The sequence below is a fragment of the Psittacula echo genome, assembly GCF_963264785.1.
Source record: "Psittacula echo genome assembly, chromosome: Z".
In the NCBI taxonomy this organism is placed as follows: Eukaryota; Metazoa; Chordata; class Aves; order Psittaciformes; family Psittacidae; genus Psittacula; species Psittacula echo.
Genome location: NC_137742.1, coordinates 81917197 through 81930281, shown reverse-complemented (window position 1 = coordinate 81930281; position 13085 = coordinate 81917197). Strand labels below are relative to the sequence as shown.

General features: G+C 39.5%; 1 protein-coding gene across 1 annotated transcript in view; it reads left to right on the top strand.

The window, feature by feature from the left end:
• Positions 1-13085, top strand: part of SKIC3 (SKI3 subunit of superkiller complex) — a 51210-nt gene that overhangs the window by 6557 nt on the left and 31568 nt on the right. Inside the window, 11 exon segments of the mRNA XM_080638558.1 lie at positions 2531-2629; positions 2721-2829; positions 4609-4749; positions 6262-6363; positions 8754-8887; positions 9548-9634; positions 9724-9827; positions 9936-10062; positions 10622-10801; positions 11793-11917; positions 12365-12618. Coding sequence (XP_080494684.1) covers positions 2531-2629; positions 2721-2829; positions 4609-4749; positions 6262-6363; positions 8754-8887; positions 9548-9634; positions 9724-9827; positions 9936-10062; positions 10622-10801; positions 11793-11917; positions 12365-12618 — 1462 coding nt within the window.

Here is a 13085-nt window from a genome sequence, read left to right as displayed (position 1 = left end):
TCAAAATCAGAGTAGGCAAATGAGAAATAAACCCAAAATATAAAAAGCCTTCTCCCCACCCCTCCTTTCTGCTTCAAGGCCTCAACTTCATTCACGAATTCCCTACCTCCTCTCCTCCAGCGGCAAAGGGGGATCATGAATTGTGGTCAGTTCATCACTCTCAGTCTCTGCCACTCCTTTCTCCTCAAGGGAGGACTCCTCACACTCTTCCCCTGCTCCACTGTGGGGTCCCTCCCACAGGAGACTTCCACCAACTTCTCCAACATGGGTCCTTCCCACAGGCTGCAGCTCTTCACAAACTGTTCCAGTGAGGGTCCCCTCCAGGGTGTAGCCCTTCAGGAACAGATGGCTCTGGTGTGGGTCCCCCACCAGGTCACAGGTCCTGTGACCAAACCTGCTCCACTGTGGGCTCCTTTCCCCATGGGGCCACAGGTCCTGCCAGGAGCCTGCTCCAGCATGGGCTTTCCATGGGGTCACAACCTTCTCCAGGCCTTTCCCTACTCTGGCATGGGGTCTTCCCTAGGCTGCAGATAGATATCTGATCCACCCCAGTCTGCACCACGGGCTGCAGGGGAATGAATCTCTGCTGTGGCGCCTGGAACACGCCCTCCCTCCTTCTTCTCTGACCTTTGGGTCTGCAGGGCTGCTGCTCTCACACGTTCTCACTCCTCTCTCTGGCTGCAGTTGCACACACAGTTGTTCCATCTTTGCAAATATGTTATCTCAGAGGTGCTACCTCTGAGGTGACTAAAGTCACTTACAAGCTTGGGCTTGGCCAGCAGTGGGTGTGTCTTGGTGCTGGCTGCATTGGGGCCATCAGACATGGGGGAAGCTTCTGGCAGCTTCTCACAGAAGCTACCCATGTATTCCCCCTCTCACCTTCCTGCTACCAAAACCTTGCCATGTAAACCCAATACAGGCATTCTTCAAAGGAAGAAACTGCCTCCTACTTTACTCATTGATGAAAGAGGTAGCACTGGTTTTCAATTTCTTCATACCCTGTGCTTATCCTAAATAGCAATGCTTTAGTTCAAATTTTCTTCTTTCCTGTAGATTTTAAGCTAGCTTAGGAGAATGTCAAAGCTAATTGAAGCAAACAGAATGATCATCATGACTTATACTGATCGTGTGTTCTCTATGGCCGAAGTTAATTTAGTTTTATCTGATTTAACTGTTCTTGCAAGATGAACCTTCTTCAATAGATAGGGTAGAATTCCTGTTGCAAATCTGGTTGGTAGCAGTGCTCCAGAAAGGTTAAAGAATTAAACAGAATTAATTTAAAACACCAGAGAATTGAATCTGGATCTCTTCTTTTTGAGAAGGAAAACACTTTGACTTACTAGCCGTTATATATATATTTGACTTAGATAGCTGTGATATGAGCAGTGCAGGCAGCACTGCTTTCTTTTTGGGGACAAGAAATTGAGAAAAAGTTGCATAAATATGAGGATTGGCATTCCTGTGCAAATCCGCAGTTCATTTTACTGCGGTTTTGAGTAAAGCACCAGAATCCGGAAGGATGTGGCGTTGAAGGCAGTGTCCTGTTCAATATTTCACTTATGACAAGCTGTAGTCAACTTTTTGTTTAGCATGCTTGTTTGGCAGCCTGCACTCTACAGTGCCCGTGTTCTTTAGTACATAGGAGTCAAGAAATAAAAGACTACTTTCTAAACTAGAGCAGGAGGAAGGGATAACAGCTAACCATAGAGGATAGTAACCTACGTTTTGTGGTACCAAATTCTTTCTTTTTCTAGTGGAAGGTGTCCTTGCCTGTGGCAGGGAGGTTGGAACTAGATGAGCTTTAAGGTCCCTTCCAACCCAAACCATTCTATGGTTCTGTGATTTATTTATTTTTATTTATTTAGGATTAGGTATGAAGAAGAACCTATGTTCTTGCAAATTTTGACTTCCTTGTACCCATCTTATGAAACAGTATAGTACTGCTTCGTCTTGTACTAGACAATGTGCTTTGAATCATATTTGAGTACTACTTCAGAATAAAGATGTGTGACTTTCTCTGCTCACAGTACTAGTGTAGACATAATGAGTAAGATACAGATAATAACATGTAACTGTCCACCTAACTATGGGAGGGCTGGAAGGCCTGTCCTTTGAGGAGTGGCTTAGAACTCTGGGTTAATCTCCTTTGGACAAAATGAGGCTGAGGTGCGACCTCATTGCTCTCTCAGCTTCCTGAGCAGGGGATGTGGAGAGAGAGGTGCTGATCTCTTCTCCCTGGGATCCAGGGACAGGGGATGTGGGAATGGTTCAAAGCTGCACCAGGGGAGGCTCAGACTGGACATGAGAGCATTTTATTTACCAAGAAGGTGTTCAGACGCTGGAACAGGCTTGTCAGTGTTTTAAGAGGCATTTGAACAGTGTCTTTAATAACATGTTGAATTTTGATCAGCTCTGAAATGGTTAGTAGTTCATCTAGATAGAATGTATGATTGTTGCAGGACCATTCCAGCCGAAATATTCTGGTCTATGAGTCACTGTTTGTTGCACTCATAGTTATTTCTTATTTCAGCTTGTGACTGCATTTGAACATGCTCTGAAGTCTTTTGACACCATTCCTGGTGAAGACCACCAAAACCTTTACAAGGACTTCATTCAGTGCTTGTCAAAAGTAAGGGTATCTGTCTTCATCAGTGAGCAGATATAATATTTTTACTTCTGATAATTCACAGAAATAACTATGAATTTTGTTCCTTTTCAAGTTTCCTCATGAAGCAACTAAGTTGGAAAAAGCCTGTAATGATATGATGGCTTTGTATCCTTCTGTGAGTTATCCTTTAGAAGTACTTTGCTTGCATTTTGTTCAGTCAGGTGAGTAGGATGGGTTTATACAGTTTTGGGACTTAAAATTATTTTATAGTTTTGTGACAATCTTTTTACAAGTTTTTACCCTAGTTTTATGTTATATTTCTGCCTGTCTAGTAACTGAAAGGTGTTTGTTTCTATGATTTGGTATTTCCTAGCTCTGTAACTAAGTGCTGACTGTAAACGGGAAAAAAATGTATGTGAATTAAGTCCAATTCTGCAATATACAGTCGCAAAGAAAGAATGCCTTACAAAACCCTAAAGCAGTCTGTCTGAATAAATGGTTAGCATCTTAAGCTTAGAAGAGGCAATGGAGAATGTTAACTAGTGCTCTAAGACTGAGGATGGGCTATACTTAGGTTATTCTTGACACAGAAAATCTCTTTTGGCAAAAAAGTCAAACCTGTGTGAAACTTACTTCAAAAGAATGCCTGCTGACTAGGGAATAAACAGACCTGTGTAAATATTTTGTTTTACGCAGAAAAGGAGAATCTCTGAGAAAACAAAACACAACATGTTCAATAGTGCAGGGATCTGAAAGTATACAGTTGTTATTTTCAGTAGGTCACTAAACAACAGTGTGATAGTATTGGGCAGTTTCTCAGCATTTTCAAAGATAACTGCTGAATTTTTGTCTTTCATTTTATTGTTTAAGGCATCAGAATTTGATTTTACTTCTTTTTAAAGCAAGGAAAGAAAACAGGGGACAAGCACCCTCTGGTTTATGTAAAGAGAAGTACAGCTTTCACCTTAGGTAGAAAAATGCCTTTTCTAGTTTTGAAGGGAGGCTTCATGGAATAATACAGCTATATAAAACAAGAGGGATTTTTTCACCTTGATGGGAAAGGATGGAAACAAATGAGGACTGGCCCCTCATTTCCATGTAGGTATGCTTTACGTTTCGGAGAAGCATGAAGAAACTGATTTCCGAAAAATGAAGGATCTGGTTGGCACAGTTGTTATATACCAATGTTCTGACAACGTCTCACCATCCCACAGCCATCTTGGGGTGGGGAGGATAATGCTTAGGTTTTAGTAAAACTATTTATATCTGTGTCATTCCTAGCGTGTCATAGTTCTCCGTGTCTCAAACTTGTGGGCTTGTAACTCAGATGCATTATTAGTCACCTTTACCAAATATAAATCAAAGGCAAGTGAATCCATACTTTTAAGAAGAAAATAGTTCAAACACTGTTGCTGCAAGTCACAACGGTTGCTTTAAGCAAGGACAGCCAAGTCTACAATCACAACTAAACACAAGCAGAAGAAGTTAGTAGCATCATTTAAAATTAAGCAAATGCATTAAGTGATGTGGTTTCACAGCAAGACTGTTCCAGCAAGCTTATCACAGTGAATTTATATGCCTGCTCTGGAAGGAAATTAATATATGTGTGGCCAATTTTGACATGGGTGTTTAGCTGGGCTTATGTGAAAAGATTATGAAGGAATTAGTTTTTATTAATGAAGGAAGTATACCTGTAGTAATTTAACATGAGTGCTCAGAAATTCAGGTTTCAGACTCAAGGTGTATTTTGTTTGGTGCTACTGGCTGTTTAAATTACTGCATATTTTTGGGGTTTGTTTTGAGGTGGAGGGTGATAAGTATGTAGTACCTTTGGAAAAAATTCATTTAATAAATTTGTTACTTTAAGCTCAAAGGATAAGGGTGTTATTGATGTAGATAAAATATGCTGTGGTTTGTTGTTTTGTTGGGTGTTTCTGGTTTGGTTTTTGTTTTTTTTTTAATCTAAAACTCTTATGAGATACTTCTTTTTGTGAAACCAGGTACTTTGTCAGAAGAGGCCCTGTGCTGTTTTTCTAGGCTTTTGGAGATGGACCCAAGTAGTGGTCCAGGCATTATTGGTTTTGGTGTAAAAAGCCTCCAAGAAAAGAAATACAAGGAGGCTGTTAAGAGTCTTACTGAAGGTAAATGTTTAATAAAGCAGTATAAGTACTCTGTAACTTGAACACCAGCTAGTTTTATGCTTGATATTTTGTGAATCCTATGCTTGCATAGTACTTTGCCAGTTCCAAGATCAGGTGGGTTTTAAAAGAATACTCATCGCTTTCTGTGGGCATTGAATATTTTTTAAATACAGCTTTAAGTCTAACATCTCTGAAGTCTGTCATTGCTGTTGTAGTCAGCTTTGTAGTCTTTTCATGTGGTCAACTGTAAACTTTGTTTCTAATCTGACTGTTATTGGGGAAATACCTAGATGAAGCAGAAAATGCAGAAATAACAATTAATGAAGGAATGTGGAATTTCTGAAGTAAAATATAATGCAGTTTCTCTAATCTAGTTACTGCATTTCTGTATCTGAACAAAGATGACTTCTCTTTAAAGTTAGATCATTTTAAGAAGTAGTCTCCATTCTCAACTATGGTCGCCATGGAGTATTCAAAGCAGTTTACTGAAAAAACTGGATAAGTAAACATTTGGGACCTAAGTAGTTATGAGTCAGTCAGGCTATGCTGTGATATCCTGCATCCTTTCACCTAGGTTTAGAATAAGATTGTTTCTGAACTTTGATTTCAGAATATTCTACAGTGTTCTACGGTAACTTGCCCACAGTGGAATTATATGTCTTACCTAAAATCTAAAGTAAAAATTTCAGCTGCTCAAGAGAGAAAAAGTCTTCCATGGAAAGCAAATTCTCCTGGCTTAAATTGCCTTTGGATGTTTTGACAAAAATATACATCCTAGTTTTGGCAAAAGATTCATCTCCCAAATAATTTTATTTCTTTATGTTTACTTTTACATCTAATACTCTGCTCGTGAAGGTGAGAATGCAAAGGGCAAGGCTCTTGGTATAATATTGTAAATGTATAAAATTTGTAGACAATGTCATTCCCAGTAGGCCAAGTATTTGCATTTTAGGCATTGAATCTTCAAGGCATTATTTAGTGGTAATATATATGTGTCTCAGAATATATATGTGTCTCAAATTCAGTTATGTTACTGAATTTTCAATTAAGGCAGGTTTATTAGAAAGTTTCAGTCAAGTACTCTTGTTAACATTTTTTTTGCTGTCTTGAAGTTCTGTATGCCTTTTCTGGTTTCTAGTAAAACCCATATAATATATACAGGCTGCTGATGTTAATGTCTAATCAAAGTGGAGGATTTTTTTTATTTTTTAAACAAAAGTTATCTTAAGCCAGTGTTGTATATTTCCTTGCTTTTTGCCCTTTTTCTAAATATGTAAGGTTGTATGCAAAATGAAGTCTAACAGAAGCTAACATGCTTCTTAGTCATTGCCTTACCGCATGAAAACCTGTATGTCTAATGCAGTTTAAAATAAGACTCAAAAATTAACTGTAAATCTTCTTATCTGATTGATAATATGCTTTTGATGGCATTATATGGTAGTATAGCATCTTGAGTGTTTTTGCAGCCTTAAACAATTTTTTTTAGTGTCTTGTTATAACTTCTTTTATTAGGTTTGCAGAAGACAAGCCAGTGTCCAGCAGCATGGCATTATTTGGCAGATGCACAGATGAAACTTCACAAACACAGAGATGCTGTCCTGTCCTGCAATCAAGGTAACTGCTCACTAGTTGAAAGAGTAACTGCATGAGTACACCACTTTATATAGTGCAGCCAAGTGTGGCCTTTGCGTGGTAGGTTTGAGTTGACGGCGTAGTCCTCTGCTTTGTGCAGTCCTATGGCTTGTGCTGGTGTCCCCTGCTTCTCTTGGTTTATGACAGCTGAAAAGCATCTTGTGCTGCTTAGTCTCAGGAAAAGAGACAACATTTGGCTGATTAGGACCAGAGAGCTGTCTGATAGTTAATATTTAAAAGGTTTGCATATTCTGATGTGCATCTTCAGCTGGTGGTTGACCAACTCCACCAAACTGCAGATAATTGCCTGAAACGCTTGAAAACTGAAGCACTGGAACAAATTGCCAGGAGAAGCTGTGACTGCCCCATCCCTGGGAGTGTTTAAGGCTGGGTTGGACAAGCCTTGGAGCAATCTGGTCTAGTGGAAGGTGTCCCTGCCTGTCATAGAGGCTTGGAACTAGATGAGCTTCAAGGTCCCTTCCGACACAAACCATTCTGTGATTCTATGAATCCACAAGGCTAGGTGTCACAAAAATTTAGGCTGGTAGTCTTTATATTTAGACCTGAAATACAAGATTTTAATAAACTAACGTAAAATGCAGAAATGTTGTAGAATTGCACCTTAAGAAACCTTGTGGAATGTGAATCTTCATCTGTGCTAGCTGGGAATGAGGGCAGTTATTATGATCTAGTGATGTGTATCATGTCTGCATAGAGCCATTATTTTATGGTTATAAATAAAGGGCAGCTAAAGTGGACTTTTTTTCTGACAGAGAGAAATGCAATTAAAAACTTCTCATGAAAGATTTGAAGAGGTAAAAGTATGCAGACCTGATTAAACAGCCATGGGAAACGATTAAAAGCAAGGAAAAGTACTTGCCAGCAAGGGAGATTCAAAAAGCCTATAAACTTGGGCAAAGGAAATGTGAAAACAGAACAAAGTAGGTAAACAGACATTTATTGCAGAAAGAATGAAAATGAAGTTACTGTTTTCCCGTCTGTGTTCATCATGGAAGAGCTCAGGGTGAATTCTACACTGTGATCCTTCTTTTCAGAGGATTAATCAAACAACTTGCTGTGATTTTTAATTATTTAGTATTAATAAAAGTTGCTATAAAACAAGAGAGGAAAAATTAGCATTAAGGAACTAATTGCTCCAAGCCCCATCCATCCTGGCCTTGAGCACTGCAAGGGATGAGGCAGCCACAGCTTCTCTGGACAATCTGTGCCAGGGCCTCACCACTCTCACAGGGAAGAACTTCTGCCTAAGATCTCCTCTTAATCTCCGCTCTGTCAGGCTAAAGCCATTCCCCCTTGTCCTGTCCCTAAAGGCTGTTGTCCAAAATCCCTCTCCAGGTTTCATGTAGCCCCTTTAGGCACCGGAAGCTGCTGTAAGATCTGTCCAGAGCCTTCTGTTCTCCAGACTGAACAAGCCCAGATCTCTCAGCCTATCTCCAGAGCAGAACTGCTCCAGCCCTCGCAACATTTCTGTGTCATCCTATGGACTCGCTCCGACAGCTCCACGTCCCTCTTGTGTTGTTGCCTGAGAGCTGGGCGCAGGACAGCGTGGAGAATGCTCACACTGCTGGGGATGCAGCCTAACATACAGTTGGCACAACAAGCCAACAAATAAAAAGAACAAACAATATTGTTTCTCAGTGCAAGGTGTAAGTTTATCTGTTGCACCTTACTAAAAGATGCTGTTGATGCAGATAGTTTCCTTGAGTCCAAAGAATGTGTGGAAAGTCTGAGAGAATTCTGGGGAGGCATTGGTTTATGTTTGGCCTTTCTTACTGGCTGTATCAAGTCAGACAAAAATTCATCGTATGTGAAAATAAATACAGTTAGATATAGTTAGAATGTTGGTGCCTCTGGACTATGCCAAAGCACAACACAGATGCCCTGGTTCTCTGACATGAGATCATTTTGTGAGTTTGGGAAGTAGTCAGTACTGTGTAGAAAGGTACAAAATTCCCTTTGCACAAAGGTTAAATCCCTTGTTTCAGTAATGATTTTTCTTCAGACACTGAAGTGAAAACCAACTTGTTTATCGAAAGGTGATTGTTTCTTCAGAACATAGATCAGAAAAGAGTAGCATTCCACTTATATGGCCAGCAGCTAGAAAGCAGTCTCCCCAAGTTTCTGAAAGGACCTTTCTAAAATTGATTTAACTTTTAAACTTAAATGGATAGAAATTTTGCAGAATGATTTCTTCATCATGGGGGAGAGCAGTCAAAAATTGCTTCCATTTGGTGGTGGTCTATTTGAGTGAAATACCGCAATTAACAAGATTTAAAAGAAACTGGGAACAGTGGTACTCTTCATAGTTTCTTTTTCTGTTTTTACTTGGTGAAACTTTTCTCTTGATACAGCTCTCAAGGCTCTTGGAACTTCTGAAGGCCATAATCTTTGGTGGAAGAACCTTGTACTCCAGTTGAAAGCAGAGGCTTTGATTAAAATAGCTGATGCCAGTGCTGCAGAAGAAGCCATTAAAGCAATTGAGCAGGTATTTTCGTTTATTAAAATGTATATACATTTTTTTTTAAAAGTGATCTCATCTTTCTGTGCTAAAAACTCAGGCTGTGTATTTCTCCTGTTGCCTCCTTTTTACATTCTGTGTGGTTTAGACAGCTCCTAGCAATTATGGTGTAATCCAAACACTCCTTCCTTCTCTGTTGTTTTAGTCTTCTCTACATCTCCTTTTTGCTCACAATTCTAATTCTAGAAGCTGTCATTTTTGACCTTGTCTGGTCTTGCTCAGTGCTGCTGGGTTCTTGCTAGTTGTATGGCTGTTGCTCACTGTAATCTGAATTATTTTTATAATCCTGCTCCCTACATCCTTCATTCACTTGTCCTTAGTCATGAACAAGAGCATATTAGTTTAAGATCAAATGGCTAAGCTTTAAGCAGACTTTGCTTCCCCTCCTTTTTGTATCACAGTTTCATTATTTGCTGTTTAGGCTTGGGTACCTTTGTCCTTGCTCTCTACAGTCTTCTCTCTGTTCTTCATAAAAATTATTGAAAGGCTTCTCAAGGGTATTCTGTCTGAATTTTTTTTTTTTTTTTTTGTGTATTTATCTTCATGCAGTCTGGCTGCGTTTGACACGTTTGATTTCTTAATCTGTGGAGAGAATAATTTGTTTGTGTCTACTACTTGTTTTTCTAGATTGTGGATGCAAACAGTGATCCAGTGGTTTTAGCTATCAGTGGTCAGGCTTACCTGAAGAAAGGTTTAATGAATCAAGCTTCAAAGGTTAGTGCTGTGTTGTCATTCCTATAAGCTAAGTGGAATTCTTGTTTTCATAGAGGAAATAACTAGGGAAGAATGACATTCTTTTGCAGATTTCTCAAGAGCTTCTGTTGTCCCACCCTGACCTGGCTGAGTCACATGCTCTAGAGGGTTTCATCCATTATTCCCAAAAGAACTATGAACAAGCAGAAAGAAGGTAGATTTTTTTTCTTTCTTCTAGTAGGGAAATGTCAGAGGAGGACAGAAAATACTGTTGTGCACTTTCGAGAACTTGTCTGATCTGTCTTCTGCTCCTTTTGTTTAGTTTTCTAAATGCTATTGAAAGAAAGGCTGAAACTGCAGAGTATCATCAGTACCTGGGGCTCACGTACTGGTTCATGAGTGATGACACAAGAAAAGACAAAGGAAAAGCACTCACTCAGTTCTTGAAGGTAAAGGCTACTTTAACTATTCATATAGGATTAGTGTTTTCCTGTATGAGAAATCAAATATGGAAAATACACTGATTAGATTGACAGACTTGAATATTTTTGTCCCTGCTCACAGCAGGGAGTTTGGAACTTGATCTTTAAGGTCCCTTCCAACCCAAACCTTTTAGTGATTCTATGATTCTGCTTGTTACAATTTACAAGCCTCCAGAGCCTGTAAACCAAGTTCATGTGTGCCAAAAGGCATTTGAGGAAGCTGTGCAATTCCCTGGAATTGCCCTGCTTTTGTTTTCCTCTATTTGCCTGTTTCTTGAGGTCTTTGATTTAACCAGAAGTAGTGGTGATTCTCTGAGTCTTCTTTTCTTGAGGGAAATGGAGGCCTCTAGAGAACCAGTGTAGATCCTTGAAGATATTTGAAATGGGAAGGGCAAAATTCAGATTGGAAAAAAAATAAGGCAGGAAAAATTATGAGAATGGTGTTAGAGTTCCAATGTCTATCCACAGAAGTAATTCTGCAGAACATAGTTTATGAACTGTACACTGTGTTCATATTTCCTTACAGGCTGCAAAACTGGACAGCTACTTGGGAATTGTCTTTCGTTATTTAGGTAACTACTACAGAGACATTGCTGGAGACAAAAGTAGAGCTCGTGGTTGCTATAAAAAGGCTTTTGAACTGGATGGAACCGATGAGGAATCTGGAACAGGAGCTGTAGACTTAAGTGTGGAACTTGGAGACATGGTATTGTACATTCAGGGCCCTGGATTACTGCTGTTTCATTTTTCTGTTAATTCTGCTCTGTGAGAAATTACTTCATGTTTCACTCGTATTTGAGAATAAGTTCTGAAAACAGATGTTCTGTAATTGCTTAGCAGCTGTCATAGTTGGACCTGCTTAATTTTTATGCTTCAATTCCAAATTAAATCTATCTGGGGGTAGGGGTAGGGGAGCCAAGCATAACATGGTAGTCATCACTTATGTGATTCAGATGAAGGATTTTTTCAGCAGGGAGCATGAGGACTTAAGTTTTCTTTTCATATTCAACTTGCACCACTTCTTCTCTCCATCTTCCACCTTGCTGCTTTCAGGAAAAGCGTATAAAGACATCAGAACAATTGAAAAATGCTTTTTTATGTAGCATTATGTAAAAAATTCTTAGCCTGTGATGTAGAGGAAGAAAACAACCCATATGTTTTGTGGATGACGTTTGAACATCTGGAAGGTATCTAAGCATCTGACTTGCTGCAAATACTTGTATCCTTCTCTAGTTTAAAAATAAATTAAAATAATAGTTTCTGCCAAACTGCAGGAAGCTTCCGTCTATTTGCAAAGACAAGTATGTAAGAAATAATCACATCTTTAGATATGATAATATTCTCCTGTAATCTGCCATTCGGCCTTTAAGAAGCTTCTGTAACAGTTCTTCATTGCAGTAATCAACAGGTTGGACAGCTTAATGGTTTGCTGGATTAAGAGTATTCTTGTTTAAGAAGAATGGGTTGCCCAGGGAGGTTGTGAATGCTCCATCCTTGACGGTGTTCAAAGCCAGGTTGGATGAGGCCTTAGGAGGCATAGTTTAGTGTCAGATATCCCTGCCCACGACAGGGGTGTTGGAACTAGATGATCATAAGGTCCTTTCCAACCCTAACTATTCTATGATTCTATGATTCTAAGAAGAACTTTGTTCTTTACTGCTACATATGTTTACTGGCATATTTTGGTGCTTTGTTAGGACACTGCTCTGTCAATCCTGAATGAGGTAACTGAAAGAGCAAGTCCTGGTACAGCAAAATGGGCTTGGCTTCATCGTGGACTTTACTACCTGAGAACTGATCAGCTGTCACAAGCAGTGGCTGAGTAAGAGAACTTGTGGTTGGTTGATTTAAGTAATTTTCTATAAACCCCAATAAAACAGGCTTTGATCTAGCAAAGTTGAAAGTTAAGTTAGCTGGCTATAGGTTGGATTGTACTAAACAATGGGAAATGGGTCTGAGCACGCTGTGTCTATCTTCAGTTTCAGAATTGGCACAGTGTAGTGTTTTCACCATGTCAATGTTCTGTACTAACAAGCCTGGTGACAGGCATAGACAAGCATGGTGTAGCACTGAATAATGAGCCAAGAATAAGTACAGTGTTTAAGTTCATATAATGTGCTCCAAAGATGAAAACACTACTGTGCTGTGTTTAAAAGTGTTATATAATTGTGTGTTTGTGTCCTGAGAGTATATAATGCAAGGAAATTATTTGTTTATATTAACTTGTATTACCTTTTATTTAAGCAAATTAATATCTTGTTATCTTCAGTTTGCAGGCAGCTGTCAGGGCTGATCCGAAGGATTCCAACTGCTGGGAGTCTCTAGGGGAGGCTTATTTGAACAGAGGTAGCTACTCAACAGCTCTAAAATCCTTCAGGAAAGCAAGTGAGCTGAACCCAGGGCTCGTGTACAGCGTTTACAAAGCTGCAGCAGTTGAGCAGATTCTAGGCAAATATGAAAATGCTATAGCGACCTATCAGCGAATTTTAAAGGATACAGAAGATTATGTGCCTGCACTGAAAGGTAAGATGTCTGAATTTGAAAGTGTTAACTTTTTCTCTGTCTGCACACTGTAGTGCTTTGTCTTGTGGAGAGGTTCTTGGTGTATTGAGGTTTTCCTGCATGGAAGGTTTAGAGTTGGGATTTTGGGTAGGTAGAGCATTGTGATCCCCCACATGAAAGCTAGTGTGTAGTAGCCTGCAAGTGTCTGGAGAGCTCTCAAATCATGATGGATGAGTGTGATTTTTATTTTTTACTTTTTTTTTAAGCAGGTATGAAAAGTTATTATTCCTGTGTAGATACCAGGCCAGATGGGTAGAAGAATTGAAGATAGATAGATGAAGCCAGCTAATGGTGCTGTAGTTGTACCTAAGCAGTCAGATGCTGGCTCAACAGGCCACGGAATCAGGCTGCTGTTTCAAAGAGGTGTGTTTGTACTAATTTTCTGCTGCTCCTGACCATGTGTTCCTCACTTTTTTTGTTAGGCCTGG